Raw genomic sequence first — 23862 nt, forward strand, 5'->3', positions numbered from 1 at the left:
GCAGGATTGCCGCAGACCTTCGATTGGTAAAAAGTGCAGTAACCACAAACTGCAGCCAGATGAGGTACGCCTGTACTTCAGTATTTGGGTTTGGACAAGTAATGTTATCACTCAGCTTTTTAATTTGAACATCAATCTTTAAAAAAATTTTTTAAATTATTTTTTGCTTTTTTAGGGCCGCACCTGCAGCATATGGAGGTTCCCAGGCGAGGGGGCGAATTGGTCCTGCAGCTGCCAGCCTACACCACAGCCAATGGCAATGCCAGATCCTTGACCCACTGAGTGAGGCCAGGGATCGAACCCGCATTCTCATCGATACTAGTAGGATTTGTTACTAGTCAGGTTCGTTGCTGCTGAGCTACAACGGGAACTCCTAAACATCATTCTCTTTTGGTTGTGTTTTGAGTGTCAGCCGTGCATAGTAAGAACCATTTCTTGCACTAAACCAGGGTCTGCAAACTTGTTCTGTAAGGGACTCCTGATCGTATTTCAGGCCAGTGCCTGTGGAAGCTACTCAGCTCTGTCTTGGGAAGCAGCTCCACACTGTGTGTAAACAGCCATGCAGGAGTTCCCATCAGACTTTATTTTTGAGCCCTGAAATTTGCATTTCATGTAATTCTCACCGATCAGGAAATACTTTTTGATCCTGCTCCCCTCCTCCCACTAAATCTAAAAGCCGTTCTTAGCTCATGGGGTGCAGGTCGCCTTCCACCCACCTTAATTGACAACAGTAAAGGTATTGATATGGGCAGGGCCCGCTGCTGTCTGCTGTGGACTTCAGCCAGCCTTGGGGTGGGTGCTGAGGTGAGAAACCTACTCCATGTCATTGCAGGTGTCTGTTTAGGAAGAGGTATTTATTTTATTTATTTTTTTGAGATTTCTTTTTGTTCCTAATTTATTGTAATTTTTATTTTATATTGGAATACAGTTGCTTACAATGTTGTGTTAGTTTCAGGTGTATAGCAAAGTGATCCAGTTGTACATATATCCATTCTTTTTATTTAGGTTATTCCCCATTGCTGAGTGGAGTTCCCTGTGCCATACAGGAGGTCCTTGATGATTAGCTATTTTATATATAGTAGCGGGTATATGTTAATCCCCCAATCCTAATTAATACTCCCCCCGCCCCCCAGCTTTCCCCTGTGGGAACCATGAGTTTGTTTTCAGAGTCTGAATCTGAGAAAGCTGCTCTTTGAAATACAGGAATTTAGATGTACTGCGTCCAGCGACCCTGTTGCAGAACGGTTGTCGGCGCCCGCGTTGATGCCTCCGCCTGGGGCCCGCCGCGTCCGCCTGCCTTGTGACTCTTGTCCCTTTGCTGCAACTCGACTCTAACGCCCGCCGTTGCCTGTGGTTTTTCTCCTTTTCCAGCTCTTCCTCCCAGGACCTGTCCGGCAGCGCATGGGAGCAGACGAATCTGCAGCGCGCCTCTGGCCACTTCAGCTCCCTGGGGAGCGTGGACAGCCTGGACCAGCCTGCCCAGTCCTCCCCCTCCGGGCGCCTCTCGGCTGCCAAGTCCAACAGCAGCATCGACCACCTGGGCGGCCCGAGCAAGCGGGACTCGGCCTACGGCTCCTTTTCCACCAGCTCCAGCACGCCGGACCACACCCTGCCCAAGGCAGACGCCTCCTCCGCCGAGAACATTCTCTACAAAGTGGGCCTTTGGGAGGCCTCCGCAGCGGGCGGCGGCCGGCAGGGCCTGACTGCCGGGGACCCGCAGGGCGTGGAGGAGAGGCTTGGGTGCTTCCCACCCAGGGTCCCCTGTGACAGCAGCAGAAGCCCCAGGCCTGAGAACAGCGCTGAGCCCAAGCTGGCTGCTTCTGGAAGGTCCACTTTTGGGCCAGTCTGGTATGTTCCCGAGAAGAAAAAAGCCCCTTCGTCCCCTCCCCCACCCCCTCCCCCTCTCCGCCGTGACAGCTTCGCTGCCACCAAGAGCCACGAGAAGACCCAGGGCCCGTTCGCAGAGGCGGCCACCTCTCAGCACTTTCCTGGCCTGGTGGGCGCTCAGGCCCATGGCGACTGGAGACCGGAAGTGGCCGAGCACCTGCAGAGACCCGGGCCCGCAAACGATGCGAGAAGAGCTGGGGGCTCAGGCTGGGTGCCCGGTGCGTACCTGGACTATGGATGGCCACCCTGCGACAGTGGCGCACCCAGCCGGCTTCAGGCCTCCCTGTCCAGCACGGACGTGCGCTGCCCGCAAGCTTCCTACAGGTGCCAGCACCCACGCCACTCCAGCGACGAGAGCCCCTTCTGCCGCGAGGGGCCCAGAGCCACCACATGGCTCAGGGAGCAGCCCCCTGCGGAGGGATTCCAGGATGACAGCCCCACTCAGGTTGGGTGGCCCAGCGCTGCTGACCGGAAGGGTGATGGTGGCGCGCAGAGCCGCTACTACTGCGTGACCTCCAGGCGTTGTCTCCAGGGAGGTGCCCCAGACGCGCAGCCCCGTTCCTACCCGTCCGGGTTCGAGGGGGCGCCGGGCGCCCGCCAGAGAGGGAGGGCCATGCCAGCGGACAGGGCGGCCGGAGCCACGGAACTGCCCAGCGGCAGCCTCTTGGACAAAGCCAGCCTGAAGAAGGTGGCAGGTGACTTCACGTGGGCCGACCAGGGTGGCGGCGAGATCTGTCCCCTGCAGACACCCATGCTGCACTCGCTGACCCGGGAAGGGGCACGCCGGCCCGAGCCCAGCTTTGATGGCGCCGCGGAGAGGCTGGCACTCGAGGCCCCGGCGGGCAAGCCAATGCGGAGAAGCGACCGGTTCGCCACCACCCTGAGGAACGAGATCCAGCTGCGGCGAGCCAGGCTGCAGAAGAGCAGGAGCACAGCCACGCTGGCCGGCCCCGGGGCTGAGGAGGAGGAGGAGGAGGAGGAGGAAGAGGCCGAGGTGCGTGGCTGGGGGGCGCACCAGGCGGGGGGCGCGGGGACTGCCCCGGAAGCCACCGTCACCAGCTCCTACAAGGACCACCTGAAGGAGGCCCAGGCCCGCGTCCTGAGGGCCACATCATTTAGGCGCCGCGACTTGGAGCCCAGTCACGTAGACCCGGACACCGGCCCCCGCGTCCGGGAGGTGGCTCCGGCCAGGCCGCCGTCGTGCGCTACCAGTGGTGGCGGCAGCGCGCTGCCCGCCCCGCGCATCGGAGGCCGCAGGCGCTTCACGGCCGCGCAGAAGCTGAAGTCGTACTCCGAGCCCGAGAAGATGAACGAGGTGGGGCTCGCGGGGGACGACCCCCCGCGCCGGTACCCTGGACCTCCCGATGAGACCGTGCGCACGTTTGCCGACAGGTGGAAGTTTTTTGAGGAAACCAGCAAGCCCACTGGCCAGCGGCCTGGGCGGAGGCCGGGGCCCTGTGGGTTCCCCAAGGAAAAGCCGGAGAGGCCACAGACAGCGGGACCTGGGAACGGGGGAAAGGCGGGAAGATCGGACCCGCCTCAGAGACTTGGAACATTTGCCGAGTATCAAGCCTCGTGGAGGGAACAGAGGAAAGCCCCGGAAGCCAGGAGCGCCGGGAGGTACCACTCTGCAGATGACATCCTGGAAGTGGGTCTGGACCAACAGGAGAGGCCACCGTACATCCATGAAAGGTCCAGGTCCTCGCCCTCCACGGACCTCTACAAGCAGGTAAGCATCCTGCCATGAGCAGAACAAAGCTGTCCTGACCCCATCGTAGGGCACATAGGACACCCCAGAATGGCCCAGTGTCGGTGTCACTTGTGTCCAGCTGTCTGAGTGTTTCCGGGCACCAGCTCTTCTGGTATCAGCTTGTGTGAAAGGGGCCTGGGGACAAAGCTGATACATTCATGACAACTGCAAGTGTCCTGTTTTCACCCACATCTGGAGTTCCCAGCCTCATTGTCAGTTCTTGTTTTGGCTGCCTTTCTCTTTGATTAGCTTCCGTTTAATATGAAAGGAGGAAATTGGGGGAAATAATAGAAAATGCTGAGTTCTCCTCTGAAATGAAAAGAGGTGCTTTGCCAAAAGGCCTAAGACAATGTATGATAGACACTTTTCAAACACTGATATATATCACTTAATATTTTTAGTATATTTCGTGGATTTTTTTTGTCAAATACTTTTTTTTTTTTTTTGTCTTTTTGCCATTTCTAGGGCCGCTCCCATGGCATATGGAGGTTCCCAGGCTAGGGGTCAAATCGGAGCTGTAGCGGCCAGCCTACACCACAGCCACAGCAACATGGGATCCGAGCTACATCTGTGACCTACACCACGGCTCACAGCAACGCCCGATCCTTAACCCACTGAGCAAGGGCAGGGATCGAACCCGCAACCTCATGGTTCCTAGTCAGATTTGTTAACCACTGCGCCACAACAGGAACTCCTGCGGTTTTTTTTTTTTTTAAGTAGGAGTTTTGATAGCGAAAGTTGACTTTAAGCTTTCTAAAACCCCACATATTGCAGTTTCTGCTCTGGCACAGTGGGTTGAGAATCTGATTGTAGTGGCTCAGGTTGCTGTGGAGGCACTGGTTCAATCCCTATCCCAGCACAGTGGGTTAAAAGATTGAGCATTTCTGTAGCTGCAGCTCAGATTAAATCCCTGGCCTGGGAACTTTCATATGCTGCAGGTGTGGCCATTAAAAAAAACATGAAATAAAAACACCTGTATGCAGTCTCCCTCTTTTCTCTGATTTCTCTGCCCCTTAATTCTGCATGTGTGTATTTCAAAGAAAAGTCCTGCAGCATCAGATAGAGTTTCTTTTAAAAAGAACGAGTAATCAGTTTGTTGCACAGTAATGAATGGGCGTGAAGAGAGCTGCTGGTTTCTGTGTGGCCTCCTGGTGCCCAGAGGCTGCAAACACTGCGAGTGTGTGTTCCTGCCCTGGCGGTGCCCTGGCCGAGAGACTTCTGTGAATTCCATGCTTGCGTCCCAGACTCCGAGACCGGGGCTTGAGGCTGGCTGCCGTGAGCTGTAACCAGCTGGATCCGATTTGATGAGGGTTTTTTGGCCAGTGTGTCCCACACTTTTACAGCCCTCGTGGAGGAGCTCTGCTTCCTGCCCAGAACTCAAGGGGACGTGGGTCTCGCTGAGTCATTTCGATGAGACACTTTGGCCGGCTGTCGGCCCGGGGCGGCAGGCTGCGTCATCGCCCTTGTGGGAGAGGCCACAATGAGGGGTTCGTCGTAACAGAGGTCTTGCAGGAGGCAGCTTGATGACTGGGCGTCTCGTTGTGCTGCCCCTGGCAGGAAGCTTCTGTGGACCTGCGGCGGGAGGCAGAGGAGCCCCGTGAGCAGAGAGAGCTTTTCTCCGCAGTCCTGGCCGAGGAGGGACGTCCCCCCCAAAGGTAGGAGGATTTGGGATCTGCGGGGGCTGAGAAGGCGTCTCGGGGGCAGGCTGCCTTGTGGTGGGCGAGTGCTTGGTAACCTGGTTGGTGGGCGTCTGGTTTCTGGCAGACCTGAAGTGGCTGCAAAGCAGACGTGATTTCCAGCATCTCCAGGACCAGAGCCCTGCGGCAGGAGGAGCATCCCAAGGGCAGGGATGCGTCCTACACCACTGTGGCATTTTGGGTCCTCCTAACAGCTGCTGTGTTTTGCATACAGTAAAGTTCTTGACGTTGACAGAAGGAGAAATCCAGTGTGATGGGCTTGCATGAAAGGCATTGTCCAGATGTTTGATGTGTTAACGTCTTAGGTGCAGTGGCTTGCTGGGGCTGGCAGTCCACGCTGTCTGGAAGGATCGTGAGTCCAAGAACCGGGGTGATCCTTTCTGGATTGGCCTTATTTAATGAGTTAATTTTGGGCTTTAAAACAGATCAAATCAGATGGCTCCCCAGGACAGGATCAGAGCATCTGAAAGCTCAATGGGAGCCGTGTGTTGTGCTGTCACGGGCCATGAGTCATGGGCCGTGTCCTCACAGGAGCTTCTGTTGTGGTGTCACAGGATTGGCAGTGGCTTGGGAGTACTGGGACGTGTGTTCAATCCCCGGCCTGGTACAGTGGATCCGGACTGGCTGCAGCTTGGATCTGATCCCTGGCCTGGGAGCTCCACATGCCATGGGGCAGCCAAAAACAAAACCAACCAACCAACCAACAAATGTGTCCTCACAGCCATGAGGGTGGATGGAATTTAGATGAAATGTGCCATGTCGTGCTGCCCCTCCCACATGAGGAGGGCAGGAGAAGGAGGGGTAGGTCATTGCGGGAGCTGTGGTACAACCTTACTTTGAAAGGGCTGAGGGAGGAACGGGATCGAATTTGTACACGAGTCATTGAATGCAGATCTTCCTGTTGCCTGGAGAATCTCCGGTGATTGGTTCGATATTCGAATTAAACACCAACCTCAGAATGAAGGGTTCTGCTGCAGAGAGAACCAACGTAAATGTTTGCCTTTGAGAGCCTTAGGTAAGGGGGTTTTATTTCATCTGGCTTTGAACAGAGTGCGTTGGCCTTCAAGAAGAGCGTCGGTTACTGGCGTGGCTCTGAGGGAGCAGGCGTGGTGTCGTGTGCATGCTTGTGTGGGACGTCACTGCCGTTGTGTGCCAGGCTGCATGGCCCAGACCCGAAAGCCCTGAGCGACAGAGGAAGGCTGATGAATGATACAGCTTCGGAATGGCGCTGTGTCTCAGCAGCATGACTGTAGCTTTACGTCTCTGGATTCCAAGCCGATCGCGTGCCGAGAGCCAGCCACAGTCTTCAGGCCCTGCCGCCGGGGGCGGGGTGTGGGGGGCACGCTGTGCTCTGAGGCCTCGAGGGTTGACACCGCAGAGCCCTCAGGTGCTTGGCGTTCGTCGGCTCCTCTCCTCCCTGGGCAGAGTCCTCACAAATGGCTGTAATGTGCACATCGTGTGTGTGTGTGTGTGTGTCGGGGGTGGGGTAGGTGGCGTCATCAGCAGTGAAAGGCTCGAGAGGAACGGGCAACAGACCACAGGCTGTATGGGTCACGACCGTGACTCCCCGCAGACCGCATGACCACGCTGGAGGAGAGTGTTCCAGAGGCTTTCTGGTTTGGGGCTACCAAACTCAGCAATTTTGAGAACCGTTGTGTGTGCTTTGAGAGAGTGCTGAGACCCAGTGTAATTCTAGCAGAGGAACACGGAAGGGCTGTTTTCAACTTCTTCCAGCGAATGTTTATTTTCTGAAGTCCCAGCAAGAAATAGTGTGCTCGAAACCTCACGTTTGAGAATACACGAAAGGGCACGTCAGGCCAAGTCACCAAAAGCCAAATCTGTCATGCAAGGATGTAAAGGTGCCCGGTGTTTTGCATAAAATTAATGTCATGTGTCTGAATAAAGAATTGAGACTGCTGACTTGTTACCTGGAACGTGACCATGAAGAATGGTTTTTGTTGTCTTGGTTGGGGTACCAGGACAGCATCAAGCTAACAGTGATTTCTTCATGCAGATCCAATGGAGAACATTTTCGTGAGGCTCGAGAGTCTGTGTTCCAGATACAGAGAAGTAGGACAAAGGTTCTGTCCCCAGAGGACCTCCTTGTACAGGAGGGAAGGACAAACCCTGATACTTAGCACTGAAGCGGTGACTCATAATTATCCTCTTTGTAAAAAGTTACGTGGTGCTGGCGCATCTCGGGCGAGGAGGGGAGGGGACCTCTGGCTGGTGCAGGGAAGACAGCTGGTGTGTGTGCAGTGTTTGCTTGTCCCCAGCCTTGCTGTTCCGCGAGCTGTGCACCTTCCCCATCAGGACCTAACCCGCCAGCGCCCACTGTTTTCGGGGGTTTTGCCCTGATCTCCAAGCCTCATTGTCATGCCTGATGGAGGTCTGCTTCCTGTATACATTCTGCCCCTGTGACAGGGGACCTTGAAAGCAAGGGGTTGCAGTTCTCTTGGCTGACGTGATGGACTGCTGGGGACTGGGCAGCGTCAGCAGCAGATACCTTGTCACAGCTTGCGGTCCCAAGTCTAAGACCCAGTGTCAACAGGCTTGGTTTCTCCCGAGGCCCCTCTGCGGGACGTGCAGGCAGCCAGCTCCCCGTGTCCTTGCCTGGTCATCCCTCGGTCCTCTTTCTCTTAAGGACACCTGTCAGATTGGATTCGGATCCACCCCAACAACCTCATTTTACCGTAATCACCTCTTTAAAGAGCCTCAGTCCATCACATTCTAGGCGGGGGTGGGTTGGGGTTTCAGCACATGAAGGCGGAGCCCAGTTAGCTCATGGGACCAGGAGGGATGTCCCCGCTTCTCCCTAATGCCTTTAAATCTGTCTGCTGCATCCATTCTCTCGGGACGTGTCCTTCTGTTGCTAAGCTGATGGGTCACAGCTGATGTGCTGGCATTTAAAGTAAAGGAACTGGAGCGCCCATCATGGCTCAGCAGTATTGAATCTGACTAGGATTTGTGAGGACGAGGGTTCAATCCCTGGCCAGCATTGCTGTGAGCTGTGGTGTAGGTTGCAGATGCGTCTTGGATCCCGAGTTTCTGTGGCTGTGGTGTAGGCCAGCAGCTGCAGCTCGGATTCCACCCCTAGCCTGGGAACTTCCATGTGCCCCGGGTGAGCCCCCCCCCAAAAGAAGTCTAAAATAAAATGAAGGAGCTGCTATCCTTGCCCACAGCTGAGGAAGGGGGGAATCCGGCAAAGCCTCTCTGCAGGGATCTTTCGAGCTGTGGTTGCGCCCCCCTGCTGGTTGGGCAACATCACTTTCAGGTGACCTCCGTCAGCCTGGCCATCCTCTGCAGGTGGCGCGGTGCAGGGACACAGTACCATGACCTGGAAGGCCCTGCACGCCCTGTTTTCTCTGTGAAGTGTGCCGCACCCTCCCTCCCCATCCCCAGGTTCAGGACTCAGTGCCACCTTTCTGTCCTTTGAAAAGCCAAGCTTAATTCTCCCTCGGTCAATGGCTGCTTATCAGGCCGTCCTCGGGAGCCCAGGAGCCTTCCTCAGAGTATCTGACTAGGAGGTGGCAGCCGGGGTGTCCTGAGTGGCCATAGTGACTGGCAGATGGATGGACCCATCAGGTGGATGAGTGGAACGGTGGGTGGAAGGTAGTGGTTAAAGAGATGCCCACGTGGCTGGGCACATGGGTGGAGGGGTGGGTGAGGGATGGGAGGACGGATTAAAGCAGTGAGCCCAAGCCTAACATTGCTTGATTCAGTCCTTTTCTTTTTAATTATTTAAAAAATCTTTTATGACGGTCACCTATTCTTGGACATTGTTTTTTTTTTAAATTTTTCTTTTCTTTTTTTTTGCTTTTTAGGGCCGTACCCACAGCATATGGAGGTTCCCAGCCCAGGGATCCAGTCCGAGCTACAGCTGCCAGTCTATACCATAGCCACAGTCACACAGGATCCAGGCCACGTCTGTGATCTACACCATAGCTCACGGCAACGCTGGATCCTCAATCCACTGAGCAAGGCCAAGGATTGAATCTGAGTCCTCATGGATCCTAGTCAGATTCGTTACTGCTGAGCCACGACAGAAACTCCTGTTTTTTGTTTTTTAATGGAAGTATAGGGATTTCAAATGTTAGTTTCAGGTATACAGCAGAATGATTTGTGCGTATTCTTTTTCAGATTCTTTTCCACTATAGATTATTACAAGATATTGAATATAGTTCCCTGTGCTACACAGTGGGTCCTTGTTGTAGATCTGTTTTCTTTTCTTTTCTTTTTTTTTTTTTTTGGTCTTTTTGCTATTTCTTTGGGCCGCTCCCGCGGCATATGGAGGTTCCCAGGCTAGGGGTTGAATTGGAGCTGTAGCCACCGGCCTACGCCAGAGCCACAGCAACATGGGATCCGAGCCGCGTCTGCGACCTACACCACAGCTCTTGGCAACGCCGGATCCTTAACCCACTGAGCAAGGGCAGGGACCGAACCTGCAACCTCATGGTTCCTAGTCGGATTCGTTAACCACTGCGCCACGACGGGAACTCCTAGATCTGTTTTCTATTTAGCAGTGTGTATTTGTTAATTCCAAACTCCTACTTTATCCCTCCTCCTCCTCTTGACCGTGGGGAGTAAGCTTTCTATGTTGGCGCCATCCACCGGCTGAAATTGTCTTTACGATTTTCTGCGCTCCATGGAAAATTGCCTTTCATTGGGGACATGAGCAGCTCAAAGGCAGTAGCAGGGACTCGTTTGCCAGCATAGTATTTAAACCTTGCAAGAAAGTTAAGTTTTACCACATTGAGGTCTTGCTCCTCCCCTGCGAGTCTTTCATGTGGATTATGTCCTGGGAGGTTCTGCAGACACATCCCCCGGGGGTGGAGCCTGGCAGCTGTGACTGCCAGGTGATGTGGGTTCCCTCCTCCGTCTCCTCCTCCCGGCCGCTTCCACCCCACTTTGAGGAGCTACTGCCACTGGGCTGACACTGACCTGCAGGCTTGCATTTTGTTGGGAGAGGAGACGGGGGGAGGATTAGGAGTAGGTCCTAAATGCCACCAAGAACCAGGCCGTGGAATCTGTGTGCAGTCAAGCTCTTTAGGGGGAAAACGAGCTTTCATGTTAAATTCTTAAATGAGCTACAGCCTTCGGAGGGTCATTCTCGTACGTTCCCTGAGCCGTGACTCGGTGTACAGAGCTCGATGCCAGGACTGACGGTGCATTTACTGAACGGGCTGCTTGCAGGTAGGTTGCCGCGTAAGAGAGCCTTGCCATCCAAGCTCTACTCCTCCTCTGCCACTGCAGGGAAGACTTCCCGGCCTCCAATTAGCTAAAGGGCAATTGAAGCTTTCCATTCTGAGCGGCTGCGCCCGGTAATTAGGAAGCCCGCCCGCCCTGGGATAATAACACGGTGAAAATCAAGCTTGGAAGTTTTCTAGGGCGGAGCCGGCATGGGGCAGGGCTGCGTCTGCTGTACACGGAGTCCTTGCAAACAAACCTCCGTCCTCCCGCAAATGAGAAACAGTGGCCGTAAGAAAACCCGAGCTCAGGCGCTGGTGGTGTGTTTTTACATCTTTGTTTGTAATTGCATTTCTCCTGATGTTTATACTCTGCAGGAAACGCAGAGTCAGGACAAGGGACCACAGGCTGTCCTTGCTGGCTTGGTCTTTACGTGATTCAGAAGGAAGCCTTTTAAGGGAGAAGCTGGAGGGTTCCGGGGCTCGGTGCCACGGTGCCGATGTGCAGGACAGCACGTCGGAGGAAAGAGCCTGCCGGACAGGGGTGGGGAGCGTTAATACCTGCAGCCCTGAAGCTGAGGGCCAGGGACGGGACTGGACCCGGCCTCTCTTCTCGGATGGAGAGACCTGCACAGCCATCCTGGTAGGGTCTGCTGTGCTATGTCCTCTGGTCTCTCTTCTCAGTTGACCCCCGTCCCGTCTTCATAGCTCCAACCCTTGTCCGTTGACCCTGGTTGAACTTGGACGTCGTAGCACACAAGCATAGCTGAGAGGCTTTGCTCTTTGACCCAAGAACCCGACGGTCAAGTGTCAGGTCTCTGATTCCTGTTTGTGAATGAGACCTAGGGTGGCCCCCCGCTTAGCCCCCATTTAGCGCCCTTGCTGATCTCCTTTGTTAACAGGTGACATTAGACGTCTCCGTCCAAGCCGTGGGATGGCCCCGTGTGGGGGCTGTAAGTGCACCTCCTCAGTGAAGCCTGAACCCCAGCTTGTCCGTTCCTGCCTGTGGGAGGCGCTGGGCAGTCTCACGGGCAGGAGCCAGCCTGGGCTTCGGGGCAGAGGTACGCGTTCCCGATCCGTGGCACAAGGAAAGCTTGCTGCAGAGGCGAGCGAGGGCATCCCTGAGGACCAGGAGGGTCCTGGCCGAGGTGACGCGTCCTATGGCTGCCACCCCCAGGCCATCCTCAGCATCATTCAGGCGCTTTGGAGCGTGGGTCCTGGATGCAGGCTTCTCTCTGCTTGGGGCCAAGACAAGGCAGCTAAACTGCAGCTGGTTTGCCCATGTTCCTGTCTGTCCAGGTTGGCATTTTTGTGTTCGCATCGGAAATCATTGTCTGGGGGAGCCCCTGGGGCAGTTGATCCCAAGCCCCACCGCGGTCAGGCTCCCTCTCGAGAGGCGGGGAGGAGCAGACATCCGGTCGGATTCTCTGTCTGACGTCCATTCCTGGGTGTCTTGTCGGTGCCCATACCTTGGGTCACGCTGGCTGTTGTTTGGCACATCCTATCGATGACTTGCAGTGATTTTTAAATTACGCCAAGTGACTTCCCCTTTCTTTTGGACATGGGGTTGTAAAGATTTTCCTTACTGATTTTAAAATTGTGTTAGAAAATAAAATAAAAGTAAAATGTGTTAGGAGCCACTTAATGTAAAAAGTACCAATTGAGGGTGTATGATTGAGTGATTCTGAGTTTCTTCCTAGTGTCACACATCCACCAGCACCGTCCAGCCCCGGGACGTTTTCATCACCCTAGAAGGAAACCTCGTGCCCACTGAGCAGTCGCTCCTGAAACGGCGGTTTTTGTTTTTGTTTTGTTGTGCTCTTTAGGGCCACACCCGCAGTATGTGGAAGTTCCCAGGCTAGGGGGCGAATTGGAGTTACAGCTGCCAGCCTTGAACACGGCAGCTCAGGATCCGAGCTGCATCTGCGACCTACACCACGGCTCATGGCAACGCCCGATCCTTAACCCACTGAGTGAGGCCAGGGATCAAACCCACATCCTCATGGATCCTAGTCAGGTTCATTACCAAGGAGCCATGATGGGAACTCCTGAAACGAGTTTTTTGTTTTGTTTTTTGTTTTTTGTCCTTTTTGCCATTTCTTGGGCCGCTTCTCACGGCATATGGAGGTTCCCAGGCTAGGGGTCGAATCGGAGCTGTAACTGCTGGCCTACACCAGAGCCACAGCAACATGGGATCTGAGCCGCATCTGCGACCTACACCACAGCTCACGGCAACGCCAGATCCTTAACCCACTGAGCAAGGCCAGGGATCGAACCCGCAACCTCATGGTTCCTAGTCGGATTCGTTAACCACTGCGCCATGATGGGAACGCCTCTGAAATGAGTTTTTTAAAAAACTTATTTTATGGAAGTAGAATTGATGTACATTGTTGTGTTAGTTTCTGCTGTGCACCAAGATGATTCAGTTCTCCATATATATTCTTTTTCCGACTCTTCATGGTTTGTCACAGGACCTTGCATGTAGTTCTCTGTGTTGTGCTGTCGCAGGACCTTGCACATAGCTCTCTGTGCTGACCCACCCTATGTATGCTAGTTTGCATCTGCTAGTCCACACTCCCAATCGACGAGGTAGGTTTATTTTTCACCTTTAACCTGAAGTGATGGCGCCACCTAGAATTAGACTGCGTCTCCCTCATCCACGTCAGTTGGAGGTGAGACGGGTCCTCGGCCATCAGAGTTCGTTTCCACGTACTCTGTGTATTAAGTGGTGTTGAACCTCCTGCAGCTGGTTCCAGAAATCCGTTTTCTTATAAATTCCCTCAAGGTCCACATATAAATAAGAAAAAACACTTCTGCGATTTGCTTCTTTCTTGTGCAGCCTAAATGCATGAAAATATTTCCAAGTGGACAATACACGAGCACAGGACCCAGGAATCCATGGAGGGCCGCGCTGGAGCCGGGAGCCTGCTTGCTGTCTGCAGCCCTCCGGCCCCCAGGCATCCTCCTTCCACCCACGTGTACCACCCCCATCAGCACCGAAAGCCAGGGGGTAGGAAGGTGGGGGAGAGAGACGGGAGCAGGGACAGGGCCTGGAAAGTGGATGGGCTGCAGGTTTTCTCAGACCTGGAGTACACGCGATGGGTGGGAACATACACGTTCTTGCCAGTTTAATCTTTTGTGTTCTTACTCCCTTTCACATCTTACTGGGATAGTCTGGACGGTGTGCAGGGTCACGCCTTGGGTATGTGGGAGCCTCATTGTCAGAGGTAGTGATGGGCTTGACCTTGGCCAGAGCCAGGGGTGGAGTCTGGGGGACACGTGTCCCGCTTCAGGTGAAACCCAAGCTCTCGCTCCAGACAAGGGACGAGTCATCAGCCTGCCATGGCCACGCAGCTCTGTGTCCTGTCCATCGAGAGATGAGCAGTGAGCCCTTTAGTGGCATCCGGGAGCCCTTGGTAGCAGGACCCACGAGCAGTGGCTCTGTGGTGTATGGGGCCACTAGAGTGACACTTCCTTCCCAGCAAAGCCATTGAACTAACATTGGCTTTAGAGTTCTGCTTATGTATCATGCAAATCCCTTTTGTGTTTTGCAGCTTAAGAACTATAAAAATAAGGAAAATACTTTATGACTTTATTTTCATTTTAACGTTCATTGGGAGAGAGGGTGTCCTCGGACCCGAAGGGCCCAGCTCAGGTGAAGTGACTTGGGAGGGGGCCTTGGCTTTAGCAGCTTGCCGGAGAGGCTGGGGGGGAGCGCTCATTTGGAATGCCGGGGTGCCAGGGTGCTTAGCATGCTCTCTTCCCTTCTTTTTGCTTTTAGAGCTGCACCCGAGGCATATGGAAGTTCCCAGGCTAGGAGTAGAATCGGAGCTGTACCCGCCAGCCTACCCCACAGCCAAAGCAATGTGGGATCCGAGCCGAGTCTGTGACCTGCCCCCCGCAGTTCATGGCAATACTAGATCCTTAACCCACTGAGTGGCCAAGGATTGAACCTGCATCCCATAGATACTAGTTGGGATTGTTACCTCTGTGCCACCACGGGAACTCCACAGGATGTGCAGGTCTTAATGGCTGTTAACACAGCATAAGCTTTGAGAGTCCTAAACTCCCTGATAATTGTGCCTCATTCTAGGAAACATGGATCTTTAAGAACCCATAATTAGCTTTCTCTTGAGAAATCATTCATTGAGGGTCCCTTTAAAAATGGACTCTTAAGAGTTTCTGCTGTGGTACAGGGGTTAAGAACCGAACTACAGCGGCTTATGTCCCTGCAGAGGTGTGGGTTCAATCCTCAGCCCAATGCAGTGGGTTAAAGGAGATTCTGTTGCTGCACCTGCAGTGTAGGTCACAACTGTAGCTCCAATTCCATCCCTGGACTGGTAACGTTCATACGCCATGGGTGTGGCCATAAAAATAAAAAAAAAATTAAACATAAAAATGGATTCCTAGGAGTTCCCTGGTGGCTCAGCAAGTTAAGGATCCAGTGTCGTCACTGCTATGGATTGGGTTGGATCCCTAGCCCGGGAACGTCTGCGTGCAAAAAAAAAAAGCATGGGGGGCAGTCCTAGAGCAAAAGCAGCACACATCCTGGTTTCTTTTCTCCTTTTTTTTCCTCTCTTTTTAGGGCTTCACCCATGGTATATGGAGGTTCCCAAGCTAGGGGTCAGATCGGAGCTACAGCTGCCAGCCTAGGCCACAGCCACAGCAATGTGGGATCCAAGCCACATCTGCGACTTACACCACAGCTGACGGCAGTGCGGGATCCTTAACCCACTGAGTCAGGGATCGAACCTGCGTCCTCACGGATACTAGTCAGATTCGTTGCCGCTGCGCCACGATGGGAACTCCCATGTCCTGGTGTCTTATACGCTTCTGCATTACAAGGAATTGGGCTCCCTGGAGGAACAGATGAGGCCTGAGGCAGGGAATAGGCAGTGTCTTGTGCCCAGAACAGTAAGGAAGTATCAAAACAACCACAACAAATGTATAACGATGAGGATAAGCCACAAGGACACTGGAGCTCCCTTAGAGTTTCCTGTGACCAAAGCTGTAAGGACGTAAGGTCGTGTAGGCTTATAACGCGGTGAATAAAATAATTAGCCCTGAGTCCATATTGATACACATACATGACCGGATCAATTAATAACTGGGGAGGAGACAGATGAATGCAGAAGAATTCCGAATCTGTGTGTCGATCCTCCGCCCTGGAGGGGGTGAAGCAGAGCCCCTCGTTCCTTTAACTTGGGCTTCATGCGGTCCCCCCTTCCACGGAGGGCGGGCTGCAGAGCGGGGCAGCGCGTCCTGGGACCGCAGAGAAGCTGCTGCGCGCGGTCCCTAAGCCTCCCGGCGGATGGATACAGGGCGGAGGGTGGCTAGCACGCCGTGGACTGTCTTATGCTGAGAAGGCCCTTTCCCCTCTGTGGGCTCCCCTCCACATCCTGAACTCCTCCAGGGAAGTCGCGCAAAAACATCAGACACATCCCAGCTGAGAGATGTTCTGCAGAATGCCCGCACGGTGCCCCTCTGAACCATCCAGGGCATCAAAAACAAGGCGAGTCGAGAAGCTGTCGCTCAGGCAGGAGGAGCCTAAGGAGGTATGATGATTCAATACAAGGTGGGATCCTGGGCCAAAAAAAAAAAAAAAAAAAAGAGTATAGGGGGAGGATGAAGAAAATCAGAAAGAAGTGCACACTTGAGTTACTAGGAAGATAGCAGGATGGGGTCACTCATGAGGACAAATACACTCTACCACTGTGTCGACTGTGGAGGAAACTGGGGTGTCAGGTACAAGGGGGTGCTCTCCTTTTGTCATTTTCCTGTCACTCTCAAACCATTCTAAACGAAGGGTGGAAGCTGCATTCCTAGAAGGTGTTTTGAGGTGCTCCGTTTGTAAATACCAGGAACACACCTTTCGAGGAGGAAGTGTGATGACATCCCCTGAAGAGCCACCAGGCTCGTCCTGGATGCCAGGCACGTGGCCAGAGTTGCACTACACTGTGTCTTAGTGAAGGGACCCTGTGCTTGGTAAGGTAAGACATGGACGGACGTGAAAACTAGCACGGAGAGTGTAGGCGTCCAGTGGAAAAACGCAGGTTGGGGACCTCCTGTCGTGGCTCAGTGGAAACGCATCTGACGAGCATCCTTGAGGATGCATGTTGGATCCCTGTGTCAATGGGTTAAGGAGGCCGGCATTGCTGTGAGCAGTGGTGTAGGTTGCAGATGTGGCTTGGATTTGGCATTGCTGTGGCTGTGGTGTAGGCCGGCAGCTGCTGCTCAGATTCCACCCCTGGCCTGGGAACCTCCGTATGTCACAGGTGTGGCCCTAAAAAGACAAAAAAAGAAAAAAGAAAACACAGGTTAAGCTTTCGCTCCACTTCTCTGTGTGGTTGTCTCAAGCTACCCACTTGCTCACTACTCCCTGTCCTTGGGTGATGGGAGAACCATGGCAGCCTTTCTTGAAGACTTGTTTAAATGCTTAATTAATGCATGGGACGTTAGTGCAGCAGCACAGGGTGTAAGGTCATGCTGGTGTGAAAAAAATGAAGAAGTCACTCTTAGTGACATAGGAGTCGTATAGGAGGTGGTGCAGAGTAGCTTGTGTTAACTTGATTAAATGAGCCAGTGTCGGAAAGAATTGCTCTAAATTTAGAAGAGGTTGATAGAAGCAGGCAGAAAAGAGAAAACCCATCCTGAAGGCTAAGAGTGGAATCTGGGGCAGGCGTGTGTGCGTGTGTATGTGTGTGTGTGTTTTGGGGGCCTCTGTGAGGGAAAGCTGTTAGGGACCCCGGTTGAGGGGGCACTTCCTGTATTGGGGAGGGGTCTCGGGCAGCCTTAGGGGGGAGGTGGGGCGCAGGGACTTTAAATGCAGGGCATTGTGAAGGGACAGACGGATTGGCTACGTCAGGGTCAGCCCGTGACCCCTCTGTGGTCTGCCCTGAATGCCTCGGGCACAGTAAGACTTCCGGAAATACTTTGTTACTTGTTTGGATTACATTCCTCCTGGGTGTGTAATAAACCCGAGACCACAGATAGGCGTCAAATAAGCCATTGAATGTGTTTTTTTGTTAGGCTTCATGGTTCCGTCTGACCCTACGGCTGTTAGGTTGAACTTGGGGTGGCACACCTTGTGTGATTGTCTAGCTCTGTGAAATGGTTGCAGCTGTGTGACAGTGGTCTTTTTGGTATTTCCTTCTTTTCCGTTATGGAGAGGAAGACCCCGGAGCCTTTAGGGGTTTCGAGGGCAAGCCTCGGGGGGTTTAAGCCGAGAAGCCTTGGGAAGGTTGCCCCTGAGGTCAGGAGTTGGCAGCTAAGTAACAAGGAAGCCCTGAGTCTGGCCAGGGTTAGCGTTGCCGGAGCCTGCGTGAACTTGGCCATCACAGGCAGCAGGCACAGACAGGCAGGCTTGAGCTCCCCCTTGTGCGGGCACCCCCAGCCACAGGGGCTGCGGTGGAGTGGAGCTGCCGGTCCCTGACAGGACACATGCTGTGTTCACGCAGCCAGGGAGCCGGTAAGAGATCCCGTGTCCCCTCTTAGGGCAACCCCTGCAGGACGGGGCGCTTCCCTAACTGCCTGGGCTGGTGGCTGGGGGGTGTAGCTCCGAGCGCCTCTTTTGTTCTCCTGCCGGTTGTCAGCTCCCAGCGCAGCGGGGGGAGATCTGGGGAGATGTGCAGACATCCTCTGTGTGGATTGTTCTGCCTGCAGATGAATAACGATGCAGGGTCTGGCTCAAGCCCTGCACGCGTGCACGTGTGTGTGCGGGCATGCGTGCCGGTGCTGTGTGTGTGCTTGTAGACACGTGCCGGTTTTGTCACTGGGGTTTCTGCAGTTGGTGGAAAGCACATTGGAACTGGAAGGCAGGTCCTCTTGGTGCTTCGGCTGCGAGCCAGGGTGAGTGGTAGCCCCTGGCGTGGGGGACGCTGCTCCCTGTCAGATCGGCAGACAGACCTGCCTTCCCTGCCCGAGGGTCCCTCAGGAGGCTGGCGGGAGGACGCCAGCATTGTGTGAAGACCCTTCCCTGGCTCTGCCTTTTCTTTCTCCGTCGCCGTAACGAACAAGCATTTTCACGATGAAGGTGTTGGATGTGGATATAGGAAGGAAATGGTGAGTCAGCCACATCGAAATGAAAAAAGCGGCGAAATCAGGTGTGCGTGTTGAGTCCTGAAAAAAATGCCTGGGGGGGGTCAAATCACACGTTGCCTGCTGATTGCAATGCAAATATGTAAATGGGGAAAATGCAATCAGGGTGGCTCTGAGCAGCTTGCACTTCTCGGATTTTGTTCTCTTTGGTGTGATTGTGACTGTGTAGAGGCATGCGGTTCCTGTGGTTTCACTGTACATGTGCTGGGGGAGTCGTTTGGCCTTTTCTATTGTGATAAATGAAACAAATGGTACTTTGGACCACATGTCTAAGTGAGTGCAATGCATTTGCTTTACGAAAGCACCGTTTCGCGTGTGCAGAGGAAGGATGCCGTTTTCCCAGGGAAATTGCTGCATGTATGTGCTGCACAGACGCACACACGCAGTCTGGGTCTGCATTGCCCGCCTCACGTGGGTAGGAGTCATTTTGAAATGGATGTGTAGTCTTCATGCTTAGCTGAAAGGTAAAAAGGAAAAGGAATTGGGAGAAACATTTTTAGAAATCCACTCGGCGGCATTCATAGCGAAACAACCTGCTGCCGAATGTGTTGTGCGAAGACCTAGAGAATGAACAACGGGAAACTCTCTTAACGTGTTGGGAAATAATGGAAGATTTGGTACAGATTTGATGAGCGGCTCGCATCTTTCTTTGCCTTACAGAGCAGAATCTTTGTGGGCGGCTATTGCAAATATTTTTATGATCATGTTGCAGAAGAGTATTTCCTGGATGGTGGGACATTGAACATCTCTGTGCTTGTGTTTGTCGTGCAGGGTGGAAAAAACCATTTCACACCTTTCCTCTCTCACATACCCACCAACCTACGCTCCTTAAGGAAACATATTTACAGGGGTATTTTCATGGATGAATACATGAATAAAACACACTGAAGACTTTTTTTTTTAAAGGGGTAGTAGAAATAACCATCCCTATTGGTGTTGACCAGACATGTGGCATAAGGGTCTCCTGCCCCAGCTGGGTGACAGACGAGCCTGTAAATGAAGGCTGACGGCTGCTTGTTTCGCATTAATTGGCTGCTCCCCAACTGCCTCTTGGATTTTGGAGGTTGGGGGAGCTAACGTTGCCTGTGGCCTTCAGAATGCACCTGCTTTACTCTCGCTGCCTTTAATTTTCTGCCTCTTCTATGCAGTAAAATTTAAGAAGCTCTAGGTGGGGAAAGCAGTAGAAACGAGCTGGCATTTTGTGTCCACCAGATCAGCCCGTTTCACCCCGGACACTGGTGTTTTCTAGCTGCCTTTTCCTCCCGCAGGTTTGGCAGACAAGTCGTTTCCGGGAGGCTTGTACACACCCCTGGATGTCTCACGAGATCCTCAGTTACTTTGTTTTTCACTTTTACAAAAATGCTTGCAAAATCCTTTGTGTTCATTCCTTAAAGTTCTCAGAGCCCTGTCGGGTATACCACCTGGACCTCCCAGCGTGGGTACGGTAGGCATGTTACAGAGCAGCCCGGGGCTTCAGTGATTCCCACGGCTACTGAATGGGGAGCCCTTGCCTGCACTGTGGCTGGTTTTTCATCTGTGAGTTTCTGCTAAGTCCAACCACCTCGGGTGTTGACAGTCCTACCGATAAGCACAGCCTGGCATGTAGACCCGTGGAAGATCCTAAACCTGCTCTTTTGTGGATGGTCCCGTCGCCAGGCCAGTGAGCCAGCAATGCAGTGAGAAGGCAGAGAAGGCATTGGGGGGGGGGGGGCGGCTTCCAGGGGGGTGGGGTGATGTACTGCAGAGACCTCTTAACCAGCCTGAGAAACTGCGGACACAGGTCCCAGGCATGCGTGGATGCGACCTTCTGTTTCTTCGTCCATGAAATAGGGAGCTTGGATTAAATGGTTCTAGGGACCCTTGGAGCCACAATCATTTTTGATTCTCAGAGAATCCAGGGACTTGAATTCCCCTTCAAGGGCACATCCAGGCCTGTAGGTTGTATTGTTTTACTCATTTGCTGTCAGCATTAATGTGAAAGATGACCTGTCTCTGTCTCTTTGTCTCTGTCTGTCTCTCTCTCTGACTGACACCCACCCACCCACCCACACAGCCCTTTGAGAGTTTCCTGCCTGCAGGGGTGTCTTGATGCAGTGGGGACGTCCTTGACAGTTAGGTCTGCTTAGGTGCTCTGTGATAAAGAAAGGCAGTTCTCTTCGGTGTAACTTACATGACATTTCTTGTTGAAGGAGTCTTGCCAGGGGGCCCTTAAACATTATTCGAAGGCCCTCAAAGGTAGAGTAACTAGAAATTGTAGGACTGTGCTTCATGTTTCAACACACGCATGCGAATGTATGTAGACATACATAGGTAGGTATGTAGGTACAATTTATCTGCATAGATATGTATGTATGATAGACATCTTCCATAGGACTAAAGTAAACGTTCCTGTGTAACACACATCTGAAGCCTATTAAGTAAATAATGCATTTCTAAATATGGTTCAGCTGAGTAACAGATCATATTCTGAGATGTGGGATTTTCAGAATTTTCGGTCATGTGCGGTTGTGCTGAAAGGGAGACGCTTAATGCAGATGGCTTTATCCTAATTTACAGAGGTGGTGATATTTTCTAGCTATGTTTTAATCTCTGGTACCACAGACTTGCCCAATATTTTAAAAATGGCTCCTTAAGCTTGAGGCATGTCTTTTGAGAGCCTGGACTTATGCTTGGCTGGGGTTTCTGCTTCCTAGATGGTGGTATACAGTCTTTAATATCATCCCCTCCCCCCTTTTAAAAAAAAAAAAAACCTCCCTTGTTTTATTAATTAAAATTTAATTGTATAGGAGTATAGTTGACTCACAGCATTGTATTCGTTTCAGGTGTACAGCAAAGTACGTCTGTCCTATCTATCTATATGAATTTATCACCTCTTTCTTTTTTTCTCATAGGTTATTACAAACTATTGCATAGATTTCCCTGTGCTACACAGTAGATTCTTGTTGATTAGGTGTTTTATACAGTCGTGTATGTGTGTTATGCTCATCCACCGAATTACTCCTCCTCCCCGCTGCCGGGGTCTGACTCCCCCATCATAACCCTAAGACTGGCTTTGAAATCTGCGAGTCTGTTTCTGTTTTATAAATATGTTCTTTTGCATCCCGTTAAATTAAATTCCACACGTAAGTGATATCCTAGGATACCTGTCTTTCTCTGTCCAGTGAAAACAGTTTTTAATTACAAATAGCAAGCTTCTGCAAAGAGGAATGGAGACAGTAAAAGATGCGCCCTCACCCTCAGCATCCAGAGAGGCCACTGTAGAAAGGAGAACGGTATCCACGGCCAAGTCCTTTTTTCACCGCGAAGGTTGGCTGTTGCACATGTGGTACCCCTGTACGTATTGTGCGCATGCGGTGCTTGCACGTGCAGGTACGCTGCTCCATGGAAACGTTGCAGATCTGATGGGACCTGTCATTCACGGTGATGTGTGCCACCACAGAGGGTATCTTACGGTGAAATAGGTGGGCTCTTAGCTGCCAGTTTCCTTAGGCTCACATTCTAGAAATGGAACTGCCAGGCGGTCGTTTGGAACATACCCTCAAGTTGCCTCTGTAAGGTGTGCATCCGTGTTTACCCCATCACCACAGCCTTGGCCAGGCTTGCGTCTCCCCAAACCCTGTCCGTGCTAGACCTTTTCAAAATCCTGGGCGTTGATAGGCAAAGCCGTTGTGTTTTTAACCTGCATTTCCTTGGGGGCTAGCACAGTGCAGCTTCTTTGCGTGTTATCGCATAGCTGTTGGTATTTTTTCTTGCCTGCATTACTGTTGGCATCTTGTGTGGGTCCTGCTGCAAAAGGCAGGGACGTCCTTGATCATCGTTCTTGAGGTTGCAAGTATCTCCAAGGTGTGTTGTGTGCTTTCCTAACTTTGATGGTGGGTTAAGTTTAGATTTTTTGGGTTTTTTTTTTTTTTTTTTTTGAGGTATAGTTGAATTACAGTGTTTCAGTGGTACAGCACAATGATTGTTATGTGTGTTTATGCGTATGTGTGTGTATATATATATCTGTATACTTTTTCAGATTCTTTTCGATTATAGGTTATTGCAAGATATTAATATAGTTCCCTGTACTATACAGTAGGTCCTTATTATCTATTTTATATTTAGTGGTGTGTATCTGTTCATCTCAAATTTCTAATTGATCCTTCCCGCTTTCCCCTTTGGCAACCGTGTTGGTTTTCTATGTCTGTGAGTCTGTTTCTGCTTTGTAAATAATTTCATTTGTATCATTTTTCAGATTGCACATATAAGTGATATTTGTCTTTATCTGACTTCACTTGGTATGATTAATCTACAAGTCCATCCATGTTGCTGCAAATGGCATTGTTTTGTTCTTTTTTATGGCTGAGTAATATTCCAGTGTGTTTATGTACCACATCTTCTTTATTTCTTCAGCTGTCAGTGGACCTTTAGGTTGCTTCCATGTCTTGGCTATTGTAAATAGTCTTGCTATGAACATTGGGGTGTGTGCATCTTTTCAACTTAGAGTTCTCATCTTTTCTGGATAAGTGTACCCAGAAGTGGGATTGCCGGATCATATAGTACTTCTATTTTTTTACTTTTTTAAAGAACCTCCATACGGTTTTCCATAGTGGCTGCAGCAACTTACATTCCCACCCAACAGTGTAGGAGACTTCCCTTTTTCTCACACCCTCTCCAGCATTTATTGTTTGTAGACTTTTTGTTGATGGCCATTCTGACTGGTGTGGTTAGATGCTTTTCACAGATAGGTGTTTTTTGTTTGTTTGTTTGTTTGTTTTAGTTAAAGCAATCATTTTATTGAGGTGGATAATAGGCAGGTTTTATTTTTATTTTATTTTTTTGTCTTTTTTTTGACTCTTCTAGTGCTATTCGCGCAGCATATGGAGGTTCCCAGGCTAGGGGTCCAATTGGAGCTGTAGCCACCGGCCTACGCCAGAGCCACAGCAACACGGGATCCGAGCTGCATCTGTGACCTACACCACAGCTCACGGCAACCCCGGATCCTTAACCCACTGAGCAAGGCCAGGGATCGAACCCACAGTCTCAATTCCTAGTCGGTTTCGTTAACCACTGAGCCACAATGGGAACTCCTATTTTTATTTTTTTTAAATGAGTTTTTTTATATTATTCAATGAATTTATTACATTTACAGTTGTACAGTGATCCTCACAACCCAATTACATAACATTTCCATCCCAAACCCGCAGCATTGCCCCACCCCCAACCTCTCTCCTTCGGAAACCGTAAGTTTTTCAAAGTCTGTGAG

General features: G+C 51.9%; 1 protein-coding gene across 3 annotated transcripts in view; it reads left to right on the plus strand.

The window, feature by feature from the left end:
• SHROOM2 (shroom family member 2) overlaps nucleotides 1-23862 on the plus strand; it is a 154378-nt gene that overhangs the window by 95633 nt on the left and 34883 nt on the right. For all 3 annotated transcript variants that reach the window (XM_085009002.1, XM_085009003.1, XM_085009004.1), the window contains 2 exons: nucleotides 1372-3616; nucleotides 5195-5292. In XM_085009002.1, coding sequence (XP_084865128.1) covers nucleotides 1372-3616; nucleotides 5195-5292 — 2343 coding nt within the window. The remainder of the gene's footprint in view (nucleotides 1-1371; nucleotides 3617-5194; nucleotides 5293-23862) is intronic.

This window comes from Sus scrofa, chromosome Y (genome assembly GCF_054392235.1).
Source record: "Sus scrofa isolate SSC_HxYL_T2T_F1_AM1 chromosome Y, Sscrofa_HxYL_maternal_Yorkshire_Landrace_v2.0, whole genome shotgun sequence".
Lineage (NCBI taxonomy): Eukaryota > Metazoa > Chordata > Mammalia > Artiodactyla > Suidae > Sus > Sus scrofa.